Source organism: Petaurus breviceps, unplaced genomic scaffold (genome assembly GCF_028583685.1).
Source record: "Petaurus breviceps papuanus isolate PSGF00001 unplaced genomic scaffold, PetGlider_PUasm1.0 64, whole genome shotgun sequence".
NCBI lineage: Eukaryota > Metazoa > Chordata > Mammalia > Diprotodontia > Petauridae > Petaurus > Petaurus breviceps.
In genome coordinates, this window is record NW_027186428.1 from 2,374,303 (window position 1) to 2,396,744 (window position 22,442).

Here is a 22,442-nt window from a genome sequence, read left to right on the forward strand (position 1 = left end):
GTGACTATTTTATTCAGTTGCCAAGAAGAAAGCTGTAGCAGCCGGGGGCACACTGTTATATTATATGAACTAATTTGGAAACTCTTGAAGGAGCAAGGTGAAAGATTAGGTACAGTATTCCTTCATAAAATAGCTTGATTCAGTGGAGAGAAAAAAAGTTTAATGAAAGCTTAGCAAGAGGCCCAACTCAGCAGAATTCTTAGTTGGAATTTTTGAATACCCGTTTTCCATATTTAATGTGTGTATGGAAGAGATTTAGAGTAGCATAATGGAAAATGGGCCTTGGAGTTAGGATGACATAGTTCTCTTCTGATATTAGTATATGATGTTTAAGATATTGTCCTGTATAAATATATTTCTTATTATTGTATGAAAGATAAATGAATTTTTTTGTTAAAACTATCTCAAACATTAATTTCCGTAGAAGCATGTTTTTGTTTTGATTAAAAAACAGCACTGTCACAAATGAAAATCATTGTTTGCAAAGCTTGGTATGTGTGTAGTTCCTTGAATTTTTGCTTATTCCTTTTTATTAATAAACATTTTTAGAATTTTTAGCCATACTAGTTAGTCTATGCTTTTAAAGCACAAATTCTTAAAATCCGTAATTTTTCTTTTTTTTTTCCCACAAGGTTGCAATAAAAATAATTGATAAGACTCAATTGAATCCAACAAGTCTACAGAAGGTAAAGCTGTTTATCTTTTGAACATTATTGAAAAAAATACGCTTTTTAACCATTATTCTTTTCCCATTCTATTTTTTAAATTCTTTAATATTTATTCATTAATAGTGTAACAAAACTATATTCTCCTCAAAACACTTTAATAATGTGAAATATCTGTGTGACAAATTACTTAAATCTATTAAAATGTCAATCTTTTAAAAAGAGTTGCAAAGGTCAAAAAGTTAATTATTTGGTAGCCAGCTTTCTATGATGAACCTTACTGTGCTTAGTTAAGCAAGTCTTCTGAGGCCCACTTAGCTGAGCCCATATTTGAAACTTATAAAGTTGGTAGAACTTAGCAGAAGACCTATCCTTTGAGTACCAAAAGTCACTAATAGGACTTTATTACACCTTCATTATCACCCTACATGAAGTTTTCAAATGGAGATGTCTGTCATGCTTGAAGCTGAGGCTTTTAATTACCTTAAACCTATAATTTAGAAAATACTGAAATCTGTCAGAAATTTGAATAATGTTTACAGACCACTTTTTACTAAGAAAGGCAGTAAAAATGAAAAGGCACTATTCAACAGTGGAAAGGGTTTTGGATTTAGGATCTGAGGACCTCAGTGCAAACCCTGGCTCTGTTGTACTACCTGTGTGACTTTGTACAAGTTGCTTACCCTCTCTGGACCTCAGTTTCCTCATTTTTTAAGTGAGAGAATCAGACTAGATAGCTTCTAAGGCCCCTTCCTGCTCTAAATCTGATCCTATAACTTTATGTGAGCAGTTTTTAGTCACATGTATGTATTGAAGGATTTGAGATTGAGACTGTTTTAAAATATACAAATCCTTTAGCATTACTGTCTTCAAGTTGTTAGTTCATGTTCAATGGAAGAATGGTTATGAATAAAAGTTAAGAGGTCTAACTATTATATCCTATTCCTGTTTTAATAATCCAAGCTATATGCTGCAAAACCAAAATGGTTCAGTGAGCAAAGGGATGATAGAGGTTAGTGCTTTTTTTTTTTTTTTTTTAAAGCAATTGGGGTTCAGTAACTTGCTCAAGGTTACACGGCCAGTCATTTCTGGTGTGGTGCTAAGTATCTGAGCCCGAATTTGATCCCCAGGTCATCCCAACACTGGAGCCAGTGCTCTTACTTGCTGAGCCACCTGGCCGCCCCGAAGTTAGTGCTTTTTAAAAAGTCTCATTGGTGTGCTTAGTGTTTTTAGATAGTGTCCCTCTTTGCCTTGGAACTGTGACCTGAACTCCTATTTCCTTGTGATGTGTGACATAAGAGCTCCTCTCTGCCTTGGAACTGTGACTATAACTGCATATGGGCAATAGAATTGCCTGTCTGTGCCAGCTGTATCCAGTGGCAGCAGAGGGTGCCCTGTAATCTCTCTCTCACCAGTTGTCCAACACTCTTAGCTGGTGTCTGGGATGAGAACTCCTGAAGCTGTTACTGTTACTGCTATTGCATGTGTAAGCTCCAGGAAGATTTCTACCCTGGTGTCACAAACTTCTTTTGCTGACCTCGTAGGTTTTCCTTAGGTTTGAAAAATATCTAATCCTGACCTTTGTTGGCTCTGCCACTCCAAAATTTGATTTGAGGTAACAAAATTTGTTTGGAGGAGAACGTTGAGAGGATCCAGCTGGGTTGTCTCTGATCTGCCATCTTGGCTCAGCTACCCTCAACTTGAGGGTTTTTGTATTCTAAGGAAAGAGCCAGTAGCTGATAAGATTGAAGTGAAAACATTCTAAGGAAATGATCAGTGGAGCTGGCTCCTGGAGGATATGGGAAAGGGTTGGGACTAAACACATAAATAAGACAGTTTATCTTAGTAAGGAAATGGGTCAGACTAGAACAGGTAAAAAAGTTTTGAGGTATATTATAGAAGGAGAATTGATGAATGGCTTGGATTCCAGACCCAAATCCTGATTATGAAATATCTTTTCTTTTGATTAGTGTCTTTGGTGCTTCTGAAAATAATAGTTAATTTAAAATATCAATCTTGCCAAATGACTTAGAGAAAGAAAATTCTTTATTACAAATGATACAGAGGAGAGAGAGCTGGACTTGGAGTTGGGAAGACCTGTGTTAATGTGCCCTAGGGAACTCTCTAAAATTGTGGGTTATAGAGAAGATGGTTATTTTCAGTGGAAGTTCCTCAGCTGGACAGAGTTATATAGGCTGATGCAAAGTGAAATATACTGTGTACATGGGTAACAGCAATATTGTAAGATAATTGGCTGTGAATGACTTAGCTGTTTTTTCCTGTTTTTTTTTTTTTTTTGGTAGTGGTGGTATGTGTAGTTAAAAGATGATTTCTCTGAAATACATTTCCAGTTTGATATATATTAAGACATGCTTTCAGATGTCACATGGCCTTGTTAAAGTTTATTTTATTGGTTTTTATCCTGTCTTTGAGAAGCAAGTTCACTTTTGAGGGGTTAATTAAGCTGTACACTAAACTTGACCCTGAAGAAGAGATGAGAAAATATACCTCCCTTCCTATGTTGAAGTGGTAGGAGAGTATAGGTATGAAACATTACATATACATTCATATTTATTTGAAATATTGATTAGTTTTGCAAAATTGCTTTTTTTTCTTTTTCTTCTCTTTTAAAAAAAATTCTTTGTTATAAATGATAAAGGAAAGAGAACTGAACTTGGAGTCGGGAAGATCTGTGTTTTTCAATGTGCCCTAGGAAACTCCCTAAAATTGTGGTTTATAGAGAAGATGCTGATTTGGGGGCGGCTAGGTGGTGCAGTGAGTAGAGCACTGGCACTGGAGTCAGGAGGACCTGAGTTCAAATGCGGCCTCAGACACTTAACACAAAAACACGTGTGACCTTGGGCAAGTCATTTAACCCCAGTTGCCCCCCCCCCAAAAAAAAAGGCAAAATAAATAAATGAGAAGGTGCTGATTTGCAATGGAAGTTTCTTGTTCACAGCTCCAAATATGTATGACATCAGAGGTCTGATTCCCCCCACAAAAACAAAGTATGGCTCTCTAGGTAGGAATAGAGGGGTACACATGCATACATCATCTGTTAAGATTATGTAGAAACAATATTGATAAGAATGAAAAAATTAATTTTACACTTTAGGATGCTAGGCAGTTTATTAAAATATTTTTATTTAGTGTAAATGAAGAGGCATAATGAATAGAGTGCTGGCCCTGTAGTAGAGATGATAGGATGTCAGGTCTTTTTTCTGACACAGACTGACTGTATGGGCAAGTCACTCAACTTCTTAGTCTCTAGACAACTCTTTAAGATAATCTATCAGAACCTTGTATCTATTAGATTGGCTAAGAGGACAGAAAAGGTAAATGACAAATGTTGGAGGGGCTGTGGGAAAAATGAGACATTAATGCGCTGTTGGTGGAGTTGTGAACTGAGTCGACCATTCTGTAGAGCAGTTTGAAAACCATGCCTGAAGGGCTATAAAATCATGCATACCCTTTGACTTAGCAATACCACTACTAGGTCTGTATCTTTAAAAAAAAAAAAAAAAGGGAAAAGGGCCCCTATGTACAAAAATATTTATAGCAGCTCATTTCTGGTAGCAAACAATTAGAAATCGAGGGGATGTCCATCAATTGGGGAATGGCTGTACAAATGGTGGTATATGAATATAATGCAACACTGTTGTTCCATAAGAAATGATGAGCAGGTGGATTTCAGAAAAACCTGGAAAGACATATATCGGCTGATGCAAAGTGAAATGTGCTGTGTACACAGTAACAGCAGTATTGTAAGATGATTAACTGTGAATGACTTAGCTGTTCTCAGCAATATAATGACCCAAGACTTATGATGAAAAGTGCTATCCATCCCCTGAGAAAGTACTGATGGTGTCTGAATATAGATTGAAGAATACTCTTTTTTTAGTTTTCTTGAGGGTTTCTTTTGTTTGTGTCTTCTTTCACAACATGACTGTTATGGATATGTTTTGCATGACTACACATGTATAACCTATATTAAACTGCTTGCTTTCTCAGTGAGAGGAGGATGGGGAGGGAGCAGAGGAGCAATTTGGTGCTCAAAATTTTATAAACAAATGTTAAAACTTATTTTTACATGTAACTGAGGAAAAAACATTTTTTAAATAAGATTACATATCAGAGCTAGCCAGCAAGGGAGCCCATGACCACTTCTGCTACTGCCAGGGAAGTCCCTGATGCCACTTGAAACTGGGTCCCTGGGAAGGAGGAGACAAGAAAATGTTTGAGGATTGCAGCACTGCTGACAAGAACATCAAGATGTGGAAGAGCAAGAAGCTCATCAAGAGCCTGCAAGCTCCCTGTGGCAATGTTACCAAAGACCAGATATCTGGAGTGGCAGAAAATGTTAGCAGATGAGTTTGGAACTTTGTCCTACAGGAAATCTTTTGTAAATCATTTTTTCAGTTTTAGGAATCATAATATCTGTTCAATAAAAACTCCCAACCCTTTTATCACATGGTCTGGTTGTTTACTGTGGAACAACTTTGACACAATAAGGAAAGAAAATGAAAGTCAGTATTGATTTTGAGTATTTCAAACCGATCTCTCTCTCTCTCTCTCTTTCTGAGTATATACACATCATTTTATCTATAACAACAGAGAGTCTTCTACAGCAGGTTTAGCTTTATTATAATGGATCATAGTAGTGCACTCTCTCCAAGGAAAAACGAGAAGTTGTGAACAAATTCACTGTGGATCTCCCAAAGAATCACAACTGTGTAATGAAGGTAGCAGAGACTGCTATGTGGTTGTTTTTTTCTTGAGCCAAAGTAAGTGTGGTAGATCTTTTAGCTAGTTCAACTGATTTCAAAACTGAGTTAAGTCAGTATGACATATTTGCCCAGTATTATAACTTTGAAATTAGCCAAAACACTGGGGAATGCTGTTTTGGAGTTAAAGATATACTAAAGACTTTGGAAATGAAAGCTGAGGGGATCCTTCTAGTCTTTGAAAATCTAGATATAAGACTATGTTCTTCATTACCAGAGCACTGAATTTAGTCCGAGAGCAAGAGGATTAATTTCACTTTACAGCCAAAAAGACAGGAAAGGAACGTGAGCTGATAAGAATATGTCACAGCTTTAATGGTTTACTAAAAACCATACAAAATTTGTAGCGCCTTTGGAAATTTTTACAGACAAGTCACAAAGGATCTCAGTTTGTGAAAATTCCATCTCTCATGGAATTGCATATATTTTATGGTACCTGGTGGATTTCCTGTTAATAGAATACCAAGGGGTAGATGATAAATTTTTTTCTCTTGATAGCTGTCATACTTACATATAGCAAAACATACCTCATCTTCCATAATCTAACCCAAAGAGTAAATGCATGATGAAACCAAAAAAGATCTCTGCTTTATAATTGGAACATTTCCAGGTCTTGATCCGTTAGCACTAGATACTGAAAACAAAACAAACTCCAAAACACCCCTAGCTCCACACTTTGATTTGTATCTGTATAGCAGCAAAAAACTAAATTCCTAAATGCAACTTTGGAAAAGAATCACAGTTTTTCCTTTTACTCATTGGTGAAATTGATTGCTCTTTCATTAAAAGAAATAATTTTAGGGGCGGCCAGGTAGCACAGCGAATAAGAGCACCGGCTCCAGTGTCGGGACGACCTGAAGATCGAATCCCAGGCTCAGACACTTAGCACCCACCCAGAAACACCTGGCCGTGTAACCTTGAGCAAGTTACTTAACCCCAATTGCTTAGGGGCGGCCAGGTGGCTCAGAGAGTAAGAGCACCGGCTCCAGTGTCGGGATGACCTGGATCAAATCTGGGCTCAGATACTCAGCACCACACCCAGAAATAACTGGCCGTGTAACCTTGAGCAAGTTACTTAACCCCGATTGCTTTAAAAAAAAAATTTAGCCATCATATAGGAGAAAAATTCTAGTGAATAGAGGTAAAAATCATGCTGGTTTATTTCTTACTTTGATTAGAAAAAATTTCAGTGGCTGCATTTTGTGTTAACTTATTTTCATGCCATACTCAGATTAGACTGCTTAAGAAATAATGAAAGAATTTGGAACCAAAAAAAAAATTAGTAAAACTACATTTCAGGAGTATCCGCTTTGGTAAGGAGCTCCCTCTATGTTAATGAAATTACATGTCCAGTATAAAAAAATTAGTGTAATGCTTTCTTAAAATGGGATAATTAAAATTTTTTGTTCTGCCAAGTTGAGTAATAATTTTGGTCAGATTTCTTATTAGTTCCTTTGTAATTTTGTGCCTACTTTGGATTTGGTGTGTTAGATCTAGGAAGCATAATACAAAGAATGGCACTAGGTTTAAAACAGACTTGTTTTAGTAAATATTAAGAGAGGAAAGACTTAACATACATTTGTTACTATTTATTTAAACTTTACAAGAAGATTTGAAACTAAAAAAACTAAAATTGAAACAATGCTTCTTTATAGGAACCTCCATTTGTGTCTAAACTATTTGTTATAAGTAAATTTACTTGATTTAGAATAGATTATGAGTGCAGAATGCTCTTTATTTGCAGCTTTATTATTGATTTGTTAGCCTGGAAAAATCTCCAAGGAATTATATAATTAAATGGGTAAGTGTCAATTCAATAGATTCATTTGAGGATTTCTGCAAATTCACTTCTTCCTCAGCTATTTCTCCATGGAAAAATTAAGGTGAATCTAAAATTAGTTCTACTGCTGGTTGACTTTGGATCATTGTGTACATTGTGATCATTATTAAAATGATCCTCCAGGGGCAGCTAGGCAGTGCAGTGAACAGAATGCCAACCCTGGAGTTAAGAGAACCTGAGTTCAAATCTAGCCTCAGCCACTTAACCCAAAACTGGCCCTCTGACCTTGAGCAAGTCACTTAACCCCAATTGCCCTGCCTTTCCCCCTTCAAAAAGACAAAACAAAATGATCCCAGTGTATGATTTATTTAGGCTTATAAATAGAGGAAAACATTTGGCTGTTTCACTGCTTATACATCTGCATCAGAAGTATGGGAAAAAGTCAAACTAGTATTCATTTTTTTTTAACTCGTTAAAGATTTTGAAGGGGGAAGAAGTTAAAAATGAATAGCCAAAATTAGGTATTAAGGTCTAGGACTTTCATTGCATTTGTGTTACCCTTATCTCCTATTCTCACATCTGTCCTCTGTCACCTTAGTTGTCTGCTAACTTTACCCGATTGGAATATAGCCAGGAACCTGGAGAAAAGCAGATCAACCTCAGAATAGCCAAGATGGATGGGACAGATTTCCTATGAAAACTCATGAGCCTTACTCTTTGGGGAACCCCTCAGAACCTTTTCTGAGCTTTTGTGCTCTTTAAATAGAATTCTCACAAATTTTATTAGTCTGGTTTCCAGTAAATTAGAACTGGGGAAAAGAAGTTGTTAGCAAGGATTGTAGACTTTTGTTAGAAATGGCAACTGATATCCTAACATAGAGGGGAGAGGCAGGAAAACTGAAAAGAAGACAAAACTATTCAAAAAGCACATTCTGGAGCCATGTAATATAACTGCCATCCAGTACTTGAAGTTACCTGTCATATTCACCTCTAATCTAGTGTTAATATTCTTAGTTCCTTCAACTAATAATCTTCATGTGACTGCTCAGAGCCTTTTGCTACCATGTTTGCTCTCTTCTAGACATAGTATCCAAAAAATACAAAACCAAAATCACGAAAATGAAAAGGGGTAATTTTTTAACATTTCGTTTTTTGAATTCAAAATTCTTTTGCTCCCACCCCATCCATTGAGAAGGCAAGCAGTTTGATACCCATTATACATATGAAGTTACACAGAACATGTTGCTATATTAGCTATCTTGTGTGCCGTTGCCCCCAAGCAAGAAGAATAAAGTGGGGGGAAAATTCTTAAGTCAACATTCCTGAGTTTATTATCAGTTCTCTCTCTGGAGGTGGATAACTTTTTTTTTTTTTTAAAGCAATTGGGGTCAAGTAACTTACATGGCCAGTTATTTTGTGTGGGTGCTAAGTATCTGAGGCCGGAACCAATCCTGGATCTCCCGACTCTGGGGCCGGTGCTCTTAATCACTGCGCCACCTGGCCGCCCCTTGGATAACACTTTTTTATCATGAGTCTTTGGAATTTTTGTACTTCATTGTATTAATGAAAATAGCTAAGTCTTTCACAGCTGATTATTGTACACTATTGCTATAGCTATGTACAATGTTCTCTTTGTTCTGCTCACTTCACTTTGCATCAGTTCACATAAATCTTCCCAGGTTAAAACCACTTCTTTCATCATTTCTTTTAGTAAAATAGTATCCCATCACAGTCATCTCCCACAGCTTGTTCAGCCATTTCCTAATTGATGGGCCATCTCCTCAGTTTCCAATTATTTGTCACCACAAAAAGAACTTCATAAACATTTTTCTACAAATAGGTTCTTTTTCTTTTTCTTTGATCTCTTTGTGATACAAATGTAGTAATAGTAAATTGCTGGGTCAAAGGGTGTGCAGTTTTATACTCCTTTGGGCATAGTTCCAAATAGTTCTACAAAATGGTTGAACCAGTTCACAACTCCACCAATAGTATTTACTTGTGTTTTTTTTTTTCACATCACCTCCAACATTTGTTATTTTCTGAAAGGGATAATTTTCAATAAATGTAGAGAATATTGAAAACAAAATCAGAAGCTGCTGTTTTAAAATATATGACAGCAAACTGGAAATTTAGAGAAAATCGATGAATATTTGCTCCCTGAAAATGTAAAAACTTAATGCTCATTGATTAGCTGATTTGATAATCTAAATAACCTACCAGTTCACATAAAGAATTTGTATGATAAAATAATTTTCAAAGAAATAAAAGACCCGAGTAATCAGAAAATTTAGGAGTTTTGGCTGGGGGGGGCAAATATAGTAAAAAAAAAAATTGATACTCTATTAATCTACAAATTTGCTCTTATACCATTAAAATCCTGGGGGTAGGGGTGGGGATAGTGATGTTTTTTGAGATTGGACAGAATAATTGGTATTCTTAAAAAGTTAGGAGGTGGTGAGGAAGGCCTGTAGCAAATTCATGGGAAGATATGGACAAGGGTTCACAGGATAGGCAGGTATGGATAGGTTGCAATTTGTATTGTTATAGGAAAAACCCAATAAATATTCATCTGTTTGAATATTTTAATATGTGATTATTTATCCTAAATTTTTTTCTTCTAATGTTGAACCATCCTAGGTATTCCTTGTATGAATCTAACTTTCTTGCAATGAATTATTTACTGGATATTTTACTATAACCTTGCAAAGATGTTTCCTGGATCAGTATTATGAGATTGAGCTATGTACCTGCTTCATGTCACTTGTTTAGGTCAGGCCCATATTTGTAATTAAAAATGGAGATGGATAGAATGCCTTCTGTCTATTTTGAAAACTAATTCTGATTATTGTTTGAATCTGGTCCAGGGTTCCCCATACTCTCTCCTCCCTCCCCCCACAACCTCTCACCCCTTTGGCAAATCATCTAAAGCTAGCTCAGTTTGAATTATATAATGAATTTTTTTCAGGCTTGATTAAGTAAAGATTTACTGGTTTTGTTGGTCTTTTAAAATGTTTATTAAATTGTGTTGATACCTTTTCTGAATGTATCCCTCCCCTACCTCTACCCATTGAGCCATTTCTTGTTACCAAGAATAAAATGAAGCAACAGGGAGAGGAAAAAGAAGTTCAGCATAAACTAACCCTCACCCCACCTGAGTCTGACAGTGTATGAAGTACTCCATTCTCTCAGTCTCCCACTTCTGCAAAGAAGGGAGGGGGATACATGTCCTCTTGTTTATTTAGGGGGTTGTTTGGTTATAACAGTTTCTTTGGTTTTGTTATTTTTCCAAAAAATAACAATAGTTCTCAAAGTTTTATAAAATCAGTCGTGCAGTCTTATTTTCAGATGTCTCTCTTTTCTTCTCAAATTTTAAGGCTCTGTCTTTTTATCATCTCTTTTTGTTCTTAGAGACCAGGAAAACTAGGCCTACCCTTAGCAGTGGCTCTGATTGTGACAGATACTTCTTAATGGCATATATACCATCAAACCCTCTAAATTGTTGACTCAAGAACAATGGAAGGGCCACTTCTGAGCAGTTCTCAGCCTTTTTTAATTTTAGTTGATTTCATTCTTCTCCAATCAGTCTATTTTATAAAAAGCAGTAGATATTTATTAAGCTGTTCTCTATATAATGTACATTGCTAAACACTGAGGATACAGAAACAAGAAGGAACTTCTGTTACACTGTAAACAGATAGGTAATACTTGATTATTTCAAGAGGGAAAAAGCACCAACAAAAGATCAGAGGTTCCTATGTGTTACTCACTTTAAAACGTTATTCTGGGTTTATAGGCTTCACCAGAGGAGTTTGTAATACGGAATTAGTTAAAAACAGTATAGAGGAACCTGGAAGGGCTTCCTTCCAGTGCGAGGTGGGACTTGAGTTGAGCCTTAAAGGAAGCTAGGGATTCACTTCTAAGTGAATAGGATTGAGGTGGGAATGCATTCTAGGCCTCAGGAAGCACTTAGGCAAAGGTACAGAGGCAGGAGCTTCAGTGCTGAACTCCAGAGTTAGCTAAAAAAAAAAATAATTAAGTTTGGCAAGAACTTGTGAAAGAAACTTGAAAGAGTAAACTGGAGCCAGATTATGAAGTAGTTTACCATTTATCCTTAAAAGTAATAGAGAACTACAGAAGACTTTTGATCAGAGGAATAGTATGGTCACACTCGTGCTTTAGGAAAATTACTTTTTCCTAAAGATTTTGTTGTTGGGGGGAGGGGGAGTTGGTACAGTGGGTAATTTTTACCATAAATTACTTTTTTGAATAGCTGAGGAGAGGAATGCAGAATGAGCCTATAGTTATGAATAATTTAAATTCTCTAATGAAGAATATAAAACCTTACATTTTCATCTGGGCTCTTATTCAGATGTAAATAGATATCAAAGAAAGCACCATTATAATTGCTTGGGAATTCAAACATTTTAATTTAGGAACTTTTTAAAAAATCTGATTTCTATTCTTCCCCAATTATTATCCATTCTCTATTGTTTAAACAAGGTAGCAGTAGCAGGCTGTTAAAAATTGGGATTACTAAATTCTCTACCTTGCTTTTTGTAATCCTTGAAGATTGTGGGAAGAAAAGTGTTGTTCAGTCATTTTCAGTCATGTCTAGCTCTTCATGACCCCATTTGGGGTTTTCTTGGCAGAGATGCTGGAGTGGTTTGCAGTTTCCTTCTGCAGTTCATTTTACAGATGAAACTGAGGCAAACAGGGTTAAATGTTTTGCCACACAGCCAGCAGGTGTGTCCAAGACCAAATTTGAACTCACAAAGAGAAGTCTTCCTCACTCCAGGCCTGGCATTCTATCCACTGTACCACTTAGCTCCCCATTTTGCATTGTCTTGTATCAGAGAAGCATACTAACAGATTTCTTCATCCTGGTGTTTCCTGAAGGTATTTTTATAGACCACTTTTGAAACTTGCACTAAATAAGGTGCGTTTAATTTAGAATGATCATAATTCCTTTTTTTAGTTGGCAGCGGGCGTTACCGTGTTCACATGCTGTTTCCCTACCCCGAGCTCAGTTCCTTCATCACCACTGCCACCACTTTCTCCTCTTCCCGATCCCTCTCACCACCACCATGGGCTTTGGAGATCTCAAGACACCCACAGGCCTGCAGCACCTCAATGACTTCCTGGTGGACAAGAGCTACATCAAGGGGTTTGTGCTGTCCCAGGCTGACGCTGCAGTATTTGAAGCCGTCTCCAGCCCTCCTCCCGCCGACCAGTATCACACTCTCCGCTGGTATAACCACATTAAGTCCTATGAGAAACAAAAGGCCAGCTTGCCAGGAATAAAGAAGGCTTTGGGCAAGTATGGGCCTGCTGATGTGGAAGATACCACCGGAAGTGGAGCTACAGATAGCAAAGATGATGATGACATTGATCTCTTTGGGTCTGATGAGGAGGAGGAAAATGAAGAAGCAAAGAAGCTAAGAGAAGAACGCCTTGCACAGTATGAATCAAAGAAATAAAAAAAAACCCTGCAGTTATTGCCAAGTCTTCCATCTTACTAGATGTAAAACATTGGGATGATGAGACAGATATGGTGAAATTGGAGGAATGCTTCAGAAGCATTCAGACAGATGGCTTGGTCTGGGGATCTTCTAAACTAGTTCCAGTGGGATATGGCATCAAGAAGCTTCAGATACAATGTGTGGTTGAAGATGATAAAGTTGGTACAGATATGCCAGAGGAACAGATAACTGCCTTTGAAGACTATGTGCAATCCATGGATGTTGCTGCCTTCAGTAAGATCTAAAACCTACCATCCTCAAAAATTACATTTAAATAAAAACATTTGCAAGCAAAAAAAAAAAAAGAATGATCATAATTTAGAATGATCATCTTGGAAGATGCATTGGAGAGAAAGAGTCTAGAAGCCAGGAGTCAAGTTAGGCAGGAAGGAAGTAATGAGTTCTGTTTGGATGTTCTTAGTTTGCCTGATGCACATCTAGTTGGAAATGACAAGCATTTACTGATATAAAACTGAATTTTAACCTATGATTTTGACTCCTTATATTCTTAATTCAGTTCTTTACTAGTAATTTTTATGTGTTCATAGTGTTTTCCCCAACTTTATTGTGTTGGTTTTTTTTTTTTTTTGCTTTTTTGGAGGGCAATTGGGGTTAAGTGACTTGCCCAAGGTCACATGGCTAATTTTTGTGTTAATTGTCTGAGGCCGAATTTGAACTCAGGTCCTCCTGACTCCAGGGCCGGTGCTCTATTCATTGTGCCACCTAGCTGCCCCATTCCTGACTTTATTGTTAGGTATTCGAGGGCATGGACAACATTTTAGACTTGGGGGAAGAGGGGGATTCTGTATGGCACCTAGTCAATTATTTGTACTTATTGAAACCTTATTAAATATTTCTCATTTAATTTGTAGAACCAAATATCCAGATCAAATTGTAACTCACTAGTGTCTAGGCAGTTTTGGAATGGCTCCCTTTTTGTATGATGTGGAATCTACACTGCTTTGTCACATATATAGTTAGTCCAGCCTACCTCTGGACATGTCTAGAAATATATAGGGATTCAACTTTGGTGATAATGGTGACATATATAGTGGGTCTTGTTTTCTAAAATATGAACAAGTGTCTGTTAGAAACTGACCTTCAGCCTAACCAAAAAAACTCTAAGGGATTTATAGAAATAGATGTTATAATTTACAAATTTATCTCTCATTATGTCATAGATAGAGTTTTGAAAAGGTGTTTCTACATCAAATCATAATTTTAAGTTACCAGGCAAATTTGAAGTTTAAAAAAAATGCTGGAATGACTTGTTTTGTGAGGCCCCATCCCCCATTACAGTTGTTTTCTAGCCTGAATTCTGGTGATTGTTTAAAATCTTTTATTTGTTTTGAGGTTCAAGACCTGACATGTTTATGGTAAAACTCATTTTGACGACAGTAGTTCTTTCTCATTTAAATAGTTCATACTTGAATATGTAAAACAGATTTGGTCTGAAACTTTTCATTTTGAAGATTTAAATACCGTTACCTCAATATCAAGATAAAATCAGAAATGTGGTTTGTCCTTTATGACTCTAGACTTTTTTATGATAGCAAACTAAAATTCATACTAATGCTATCCCTATTTCAGAAGTTAGTCATAGGCAAGAAACATTAACATTTGATATTAATCAGAGTAATCCCTCTCTAGGAAAGGAATGTATATGTGTTCATTTTTACCTATGGAATTTTGTGCCACTCCAGTGGGATAGCCTGTATAGTAAACTTTATGTATTTCATTTTCTTTTCTTTGTTTTTTTTCTTTGTTTTTTTTTAGCTCTTCAGAGAAGTAAGAATAATGAAGATTTTAAACCATCCAAACATAGGTACTTTTGTTTTTATTTATCAATGCTTATTGAATCAAATGAATTCTGGAAAGGCATGTCTCAAAGTTGGATGTCTCTTCCAAGAAAGGTGGCCCTTATATAATTACATTTTCTTAAAAATGTGAAATTGTTATGGCTTTGATTTTCTAGAACTCCACTTAAGAGAGTATGTATGACCTGTCTCTAATTCGGTGGAGTTCTTGCCTTGACACAGTGAACTATTAGGTGTTAAATTAAATGCTTGTCAATTTAATACTTAAATGCTATCGTTTTGTATATGGCTGAATATTTTAAATAGGATTAATATACTTGTCATGTATCAAATTTATCACTTTTGCAGAACTTTTATCCTAACCATCAATTCTTATAAATTGATGGAGAGAAAAGAAACACAGAGAAGGAAATTTGTTATAAATGTATTCTTTATGCAAGAAACATGTTCCTGAAAAGTTCTATATTAATTCATGTTTTAAGTCACTAAGGAGTTTAAAGTGTCTTAGTATGACCCCTTTTGTGAAGCAAACACGCATCCCCACTTTTTATTTCGTGTAAGCCTGATTTTTATGAGTCATATTCATATTTCAAATAGGATTATGGCTATATATAGCAAGTAAACAAAGGATGGTTCAAAAATTAATATAGGATATAGTGAAATCATTGTTTTAAAAATAGATAGGATTTCCAAATACTTTCATGTAATTACATGGTTTGTAAAAAATCAAGCATTTCACTACTTGGATGTTTTCAGTACTTGAAAAAAAATTTTAAATATGTATTTCAAATCATTTAAGATAGAACAAAACTGGTATTTTTCTGAAACAGTGGAAAATGATTTTTTTTTTCCTCAATAAAAATGGTCATCCCAAGATTAGCATGGTTAAGTTCACAAAAGTACTTTATAAGAAGCTTGGCTGCCATTGTCAGTTAAGGTATGGATAAGTTGTAATTACAATCTGCATCAGTGGATAAAGCACAACTTACTTCTGGTTATACACATGGGTACAAGTGATACTACTAGAAGGAAATCTAAAAAGCATTACAAAGGATTATGAAGTTTTAGGTAAAAAATTCAAGATTTTAATGGTTCAGAGAGTATTCTCGCTGCTGCTGAATGAAGACAAATGTAAGAAAAGAAAGGGCACATTTGGGAACAAAACAGCTAGTTAGTGAAATTGTGTCTAAAACAGGATTTAAATTTGGGGACTGTGTTAAAATACAAAAAGAATGACAATTTTAACTATCAAAGACTGATAAAATATTTTTTCTTGGAGTCTAACAAATCTAGTTAAAAGGGCTTCCCTTTGGGAAGGTGGAGAGAGGAGAGTGCTATGTATTTCAGCATTTTTGATAGCATAGAGACTAGTGCCTGTTTAGTAGTAATAATACCTAGAAAGCCATGTCCAAGAAAGGAGCCCTCTGGAACTTCATGGCTTCAGATGACATACAAAAGTGTGGAAGTTTATTTAACAGCAAGATGAACTCAAGATTCTAAAGCAAGAAAAAAAAATGCACATTTTGCTTTATTAGATAAGACAAAGATTTGAAGGATAGGACTTTTTCTTGTAATATGGTTCTGGAAGAGTCTTCCTTATTTGGAAGCAACCAGCTAGGTAAAAAGGGGATTGTAAGGTCGTATTATATATTAAGAAGATATATTCATATGTAGAAATTTAGAAAACTTGAAAGGAAAAAACATACTGGAGGGACATTAGAGTGAAAGTTAATGGAAGGATTAAAACAAACTTGTCTTATAACTGAAAACACTATGCACCATCAAGACAGAAGAAGTAGATAAGTTCTTGAAACAGATCACAAGCTGAGTTTTATTATTAAATCACAAGCTTTATCATTAAATGATAATTTAATCCTATAAAAAGTGAAGAAATCAACAAAGAAAACTCATTCTGGACCTGATTCTGCATAGGAGAATCTAGCTGCTAAAATAGAAGTGAGGACATGGCTATTTTATCTTAGAATTTGTTACAGAGTAGAGGAAGGCTGACCATAATCTGATGTACACCGTAGGTTGTGGGAATGCAGATTTCAAAGGATTCACAGAAAAACGATAGAATCCCATGGATTAAAATTCTACATCAAAGTCAGTCCCACTGAGTTTTAATTTTCCTGAATAAAATTCGGCTGACAACAAAAAACAATTCTCATGAATTGGAATATGGGGAGTTCTTTGAAGATACCAATGTGGAAACATGGTGAGAACTTAGAGATGCATATAGGAAATGGAAGCAAGGTCAGGTAACAAGCATGAATAGATAAGAATAGTCTCTATAATTATGTATAATAACCACGCTTGACCCAAGAGAAGATGAGAAAATGTATGTCCTTTGTTTGCAAAGGGGGGGGAGAGAGAATATGTTTTTGGAACATTGCATGTATATTGTGAGACTTGATAGGTTATATTTACTGAGCTGAATTTTTTTTATCATTCATTGCAACAGATGATGGCTCACAGAGGGAATTGAAGAGCAAAGGGATATATTTTGAAATTAAGGTGATATAAAAAGATACAGACACAAATTATAAAAAGAAAACCAAAACAAAGGTAGCATAGCCCAATGGGAATGTTAAAGATGACCGAAAGGTTGTTGGTTTTTATTTTAAACTATGTAGAAAAAAAGATCAAAGAAGGAATGGGACTGCTACTCACGATGGTTTAAAGACCACGGATAATGGGGATCAGGCAGAAGTGTGCAACTCTTGTTTTCTTCTGTTTTATCCACCAAGGAAGCTAATTTAAGGATTATAAAGTACTGAACAAAGATGACTAATAGGAACGTGAATACCAAAATAACTGTGGAGATAGTAAAGGGCTCCCTAGCTAACCTTGTTCAGGTTTCCAGGCCCTAATAAACTCTTTAGAGTACCAAAAGAATTGGTGAATGAAATTACTGAACCATTGTGATCTTTGAAAGCTTGCATAAATGACAACATAAATTACTTCAAATGCCTCCCTATTTATTATTGAATAATAATGACTAGTGTTTTAAGGTTTGCTAGGCACTTCACATATCTCATTTGATCCTTACAACAACTCTGTGAAGTTGGTGCTATTATTATTTTCCCAATTTTTCAGATGAGGAATCTGAGGCTGACAGAGGTTAAGTGAAGACTTGCCCAGGGTCACACAGCTAGTAAGTGTCTGAGACAAGATTTGAACTCAGGTCTACCCAACTTCAAATCCGTCTAAACTGGATAACAGGGTGACTTAAATTAGATTTCAGACTGCATCTTATACCATATACCATAATAAACACCTGAGTACTTAAGGTTACACCATAAAAAATGAGAAGAGAAGATCAGGTAGCTTTCATAGCTGTCAATCATAAAGTCCATAAACATAGCAATATCAAGCCACTGCTGTAATGTGCCAGGCACTATGGTAAGTGCTAGAACTATAAAGAAATGCAAGAAATAGTCCTTCTCTTAAGGAACTCACAGTCTAATTGGGGAGACAATATGAAAACAGCTATGTACAAACAAGATCTGTAGAGGATAAATAGGTAATCAATATAGGGGAGGCAGTAGCATTAAGAGGGAATTAGGAAAGGTTTCTTGATGAAGGTAGAATTTTAGCTGTGACTTGAAGGAAGGCAGGGAGCAGAGATGAGAAGGGAGAACATTCCAGGTATGAAACAGCTAGTGAAAATGCCCAGAGTTGGGAGAGATAGAATAACAAGGAGACCAGTGTCCCTGGATCTCAGAATGTATTGTCTTGGGTATAAGACATAAGAATACTAAAGAGAGAGAAAGGGTTTTGAGTGCCTTTAAAATAGTATTTTATATTTGATCTTAGAGGTAATAGGACCCACTGGAATTTGAGTAGTTAGGGTTGACTTGATGAGAGTTGGGCTTTAGGAAGATCTGTTAAGCAAATAAATGGAGGATAAACTGGAGTGGGAAGAGACTTGTTGCAGTTAGTCCAAGTGTAAGATAATATAGTCTGCAACCAGTTTGGTAGCGATGTCAAAGGAAAGGAGGGGGAGCATTTGAGAGATGTTAGGAAGGTAAAATTGGTAGTACTTGCCTCTCTACTTTGGATGTGGGGGAAGGGGCAATAAGAGTGAAGGATTGAAGATGACACCTAGATTGTGTTTGTGGGTGACTGGGAGGATGGCAGTAATAGGAAATTTATGTAGCAGTAGTAGATAAGTTAGGAAGGGGATAGAGTTTGGGGAAAAGATGATGAGCTCAGTTTGGGACATATTGAGGTTAAAAACATCTATAAGACATCCAATTTGAGATATATAATAGGCAGGTGGAGATTCAAGACTGGTGGTTAGGAGGTTAGGATTTAGGATTTGAGAATCAACATCATAGTGATGATAATTGAATCCAAGGGAGCTGATGAGATTACTAAGTGAAATAGTATAAAGGGAGGACACAAGTGGGCTCAGGACAGATCACTAGGGCATACCCACAGTTATCAGGCATGACCTGGATACAGATCCTGCAAAGGAGACTAAAAGAAGGAACAATCTGAAGGAGTATCACAGAAAATTAGAGAGAAGAGAATATCAAGAAGACAATGATCAACAATGTCAAAGGTTATGGAGAGATCAAGAAGGAAGAGGATTGAGAAAAGTCCATTATATTTGTAAATTAAGAAATCATTAATAACTTTAGAGGGAACCTTTTTAAGTCAGTGATGAGTTTGGAAACCATTCTGTGAAGACTTAAGTTATGGATGGGGAGGAAATTCTTGACCAAAGTGATAGCAAAAGATAGATTACTTTAGTTACATGAAATTGTAAAGCTTTTACATCAACAAAATCAATGTAGCTAGGACAAGAAGGAAAGTATCCTGAGGAAAAGTGTTTTCATCACATATCTCTGTTTGGTGTTCAAGATATATAGTTCATTCTCTCTCTCTCTCTCTCTTTCTCTCACACACACACACACACACACACGCATACACACACACACACACACACGCTGATGCACAAATGGTTGCCTAATGAATAAATGGTGAAAGGAACAGTTAATGAATAGTTCTCCAGTAAATAATAGCGATCTCTAATTAGCTATATGAAAGATGGCTCCAAATCATTACATATAGAAATGCAAATCAAAATAACTGCAGATTTGGAATATAGATGATACAATTTGGGAATGGTCAATGGTTGTACATTTTTTGGAAAGACAAGCACACTAATAGTATTGCAGCTATAAATTGACCCATTCGTTCTAGTAAGCAATTGGGAATCATACTAAGAAAGGTGACTAAAATATCCATACCTTTTGACCCACAGCTAGATATATATTCCAAGGAGATAAAGGATAGAAAGAAAGGTCTCATGTACACTAAAATATTTGTAAGTGTATTTTGGGTAGTAACAGAGAACTAGAAATAAAGTAGATGCCCATTAATTGAGGAATAGCTAAACAGATTGTGATATATGAAAGTAATAGAATGTTACTAGAACATGGCAGAACTTTGAACCTGATGCAAACAAGTAAGCAGGACCATAAAAACAACATGTACAGTGACTACAATAATATAAACAATATAAATGGAAAGAGCAGCAACAACATTTCCAATCAAAGCTGAGTGCTATGAATTTATGACTAAATTTTGCCTTGGAAAAGAGTTGAGGGGTGGCTAGATGGCACAGTGAATAGAGCACCAGCCCTGCAGTCAGGAGGACCTGAGTTCAAATTTGGCCTCAGGCAATTAACACTTTCTAGCCATGTGACCTTGGGCAAGTCACTTAACCCCAATTGCCCTGCCTTCCTCCCTCCAAAAAGCAAAAAGAAAAAGTTGAAAATGCACCTCTCTTTTCATTGCAAGTGTAGGGGACTATACACTGCACATAATGTCAAAGTTGGTTGATGAACTGGTTTTGCTAAGCTTTTTTTTTTCTTTTTCTTTGTTATAAGGGGATGGCCCTCAGGGAAGAGATGGCATATATTTCTAAATGAAAGTAATATAAAATAAAGTTTATCAACAAAAATTAATATGAATCCTTTTTTAAAATGATTATGGGCATCAGGACTGAAGAAGGGCTTCACTTTTCCTCCATCTCCCCACCTTTGAGCTAGTCTCCCATATCTGAAAAGTTTGGGATTATCTTTGATTCTTCACTCTTTCATCTCTGATATCCTGTTACTCTTCAATACCACCTGTGTACTCTCTTTCACTTTGTCTTTTAGTCCTTTTCCATGACTACCATCCTAGAACAAGCCCTCATTACCATTTTCTCTACCATCACAATAGCATCTTAATAGATCTTCTAACCTCCCAGTGCATGAAAATGTGTGCATAGCTCCAGAGATGTACAAAAAAAAAAATGGAAGTTTTCATCAGACAGATTTCAGCTTGACATAAAGAGAAAATTTCCTCATAATTAGTTATTCAGAATCATGATATGATTTCTTAGGAGGTAATGAACTTCTTATCCCTGGAAGTTGTCTAATGGAAATGACCACTTTGAATATTATAGAGTATATTCTCATTGGTCAAAATGACCTGAGTTTCTAGCATTGAAATCCTTTTTACTCCATCCTTTCCAGTGTGGTCTCTATTAATTTATGTGATTTGGGCAAATTATTCACTCCAGACTTCTTTTTCTTCATTAATAAAATGTGACAACCTGAGTTAGAATGATCTGTAACTTCCTTTCCTATTTGAAAATCCTGTGATTCGGTGCTATGTATACTAACATCGTAGACAGCATCTTTTAGTGCTCACTATGTCCAGGGGAAATTAATTCAGTGACCACTGTTATGTGCTGCATGGAGAAAGTGTTTTGCAGCGTTGGAATTTCATGAAAATGTGTAAACACCTGTTTTAAATCATGCCATTCTTTAAAAAAAAAAATAAAGAACAAATAACTAAAGACACAGTGGATTTTACTTTTAACTTAGATTTTTACATTTTTAATTTTCCAAAGTCTTAACTGTTTTTTACAGGTCAATTAAAATTTGTGATCTTGTGAATGTCCCATGAGAGCTATTACAGTGACCAATACTATGCAATTTTGCTTTACAGTAGTACTTACTATATGATGATAAGCCAAAAAATCGGTTTATGCTGTGCATATAAGTATTTTTTTATATAAGTATTTTTATATAAGTATTTATTTCATCTATATACAAAGGTTCTAATCATAACATTGTAATACCATTAATTTCCTGACTCAGAATTTCACATTTTGAAAGAAGTTGGATTGGTATCTTAATGACTTCATCATTTCCTAAATGTTACTGATTTTAAGTATTATAGTACTTTGAATGACCATTGATTAAAAGGTGAAATTTGAAGTATTGACAATTAAAGAACTTAGGTGAGATTCTGCTTTAATTCACTTTAAAAATCTTAGATTATGAAATCATTCTAATGGCAAATCAGTTGCTTTAAATTCAGAACTAAGAGCTATCAAAATGTCTGTTATAATTATATACTATATATTTATAGTATTGTTATGATCATATACTATATATTTAAAGGAAGAATTGTACAAGATACCTTTTTGGTTGGGGTGGAAACATCTTGTTTTGATTTTTCATTTTATAAAAGCAAACAATTTATTGCTATCACCCTTCATTATTCCAATTTAAATTTCACATTATATCTTTTAATTGTTTTGGTGATAGCCTAATTCTTTCCCAAACACTTTACCAAAATTTTGAAGTGCCATGGTAGTCTAGATGATTTTAAAATAGGCACCACAATTTCTACTACCTTAAAAGAGATTTGGTATTATATTTGCTTTTAGCTTTAGAGGTGTTTGAAGTTTAATTCTTTCCTTTAAAAAAGAAAAGAAATATAGGAACATTTTTCAGTAGTAGTTTGTTTCTTGACAACTTAAGTTTGCAAAATAAGTCTTTGAAGATGGTTGCTTCAGATAATAT

At 35.6% G+C, this 22,442-nt stretch overlaps 1 protein-coding gene and 2 pseudogenes across 8 annotated transcripts in view; all 3 read left to right on the forward strand.

Annotated features, from left to right (window-relative positions):
* MARK3 (microtubule affinity regulating kinase 3) overlaps positions 1-22,442 on the forward strand; it is a 139,470-nt gene that overhangs the window by 50,344 nt on the left and 66,684 nt on the right. For 7 of the 8 annotated variants that reach the window (XR_011171496.1, XM_069103770.1, XM_069103766.1 and 4 more), the window contains 2 exons: positions 633-686; positions 14,525-14,573. Coding sequence is in view for 6 of the 8 variants with exons in the window: in XM_069103770.1 (XP_068959871.1) it covers positions 633-686; positions 14,525-14,573 (103 nt within the window). In the remaining 2 variants the exon portion in view is untranslated. The remainder of the gene's footprint in view (positions 1-632; positions 687-14,524; positions 14,574-22,442) is intronic. The other variant, XM_069103771.1, reaches the window with a different exon arrangement.
* LOC138173728 (elongation factor 1-beta pseudogene) lies at positions 633-13,056 on the forward strand (annotated as a pseudogene).
* Positions 4,899-12,196, forward strand: LOC138173685 (eukaryotic peptide chain release factor subunit 1 pseudogene; annotated as a pseudogene).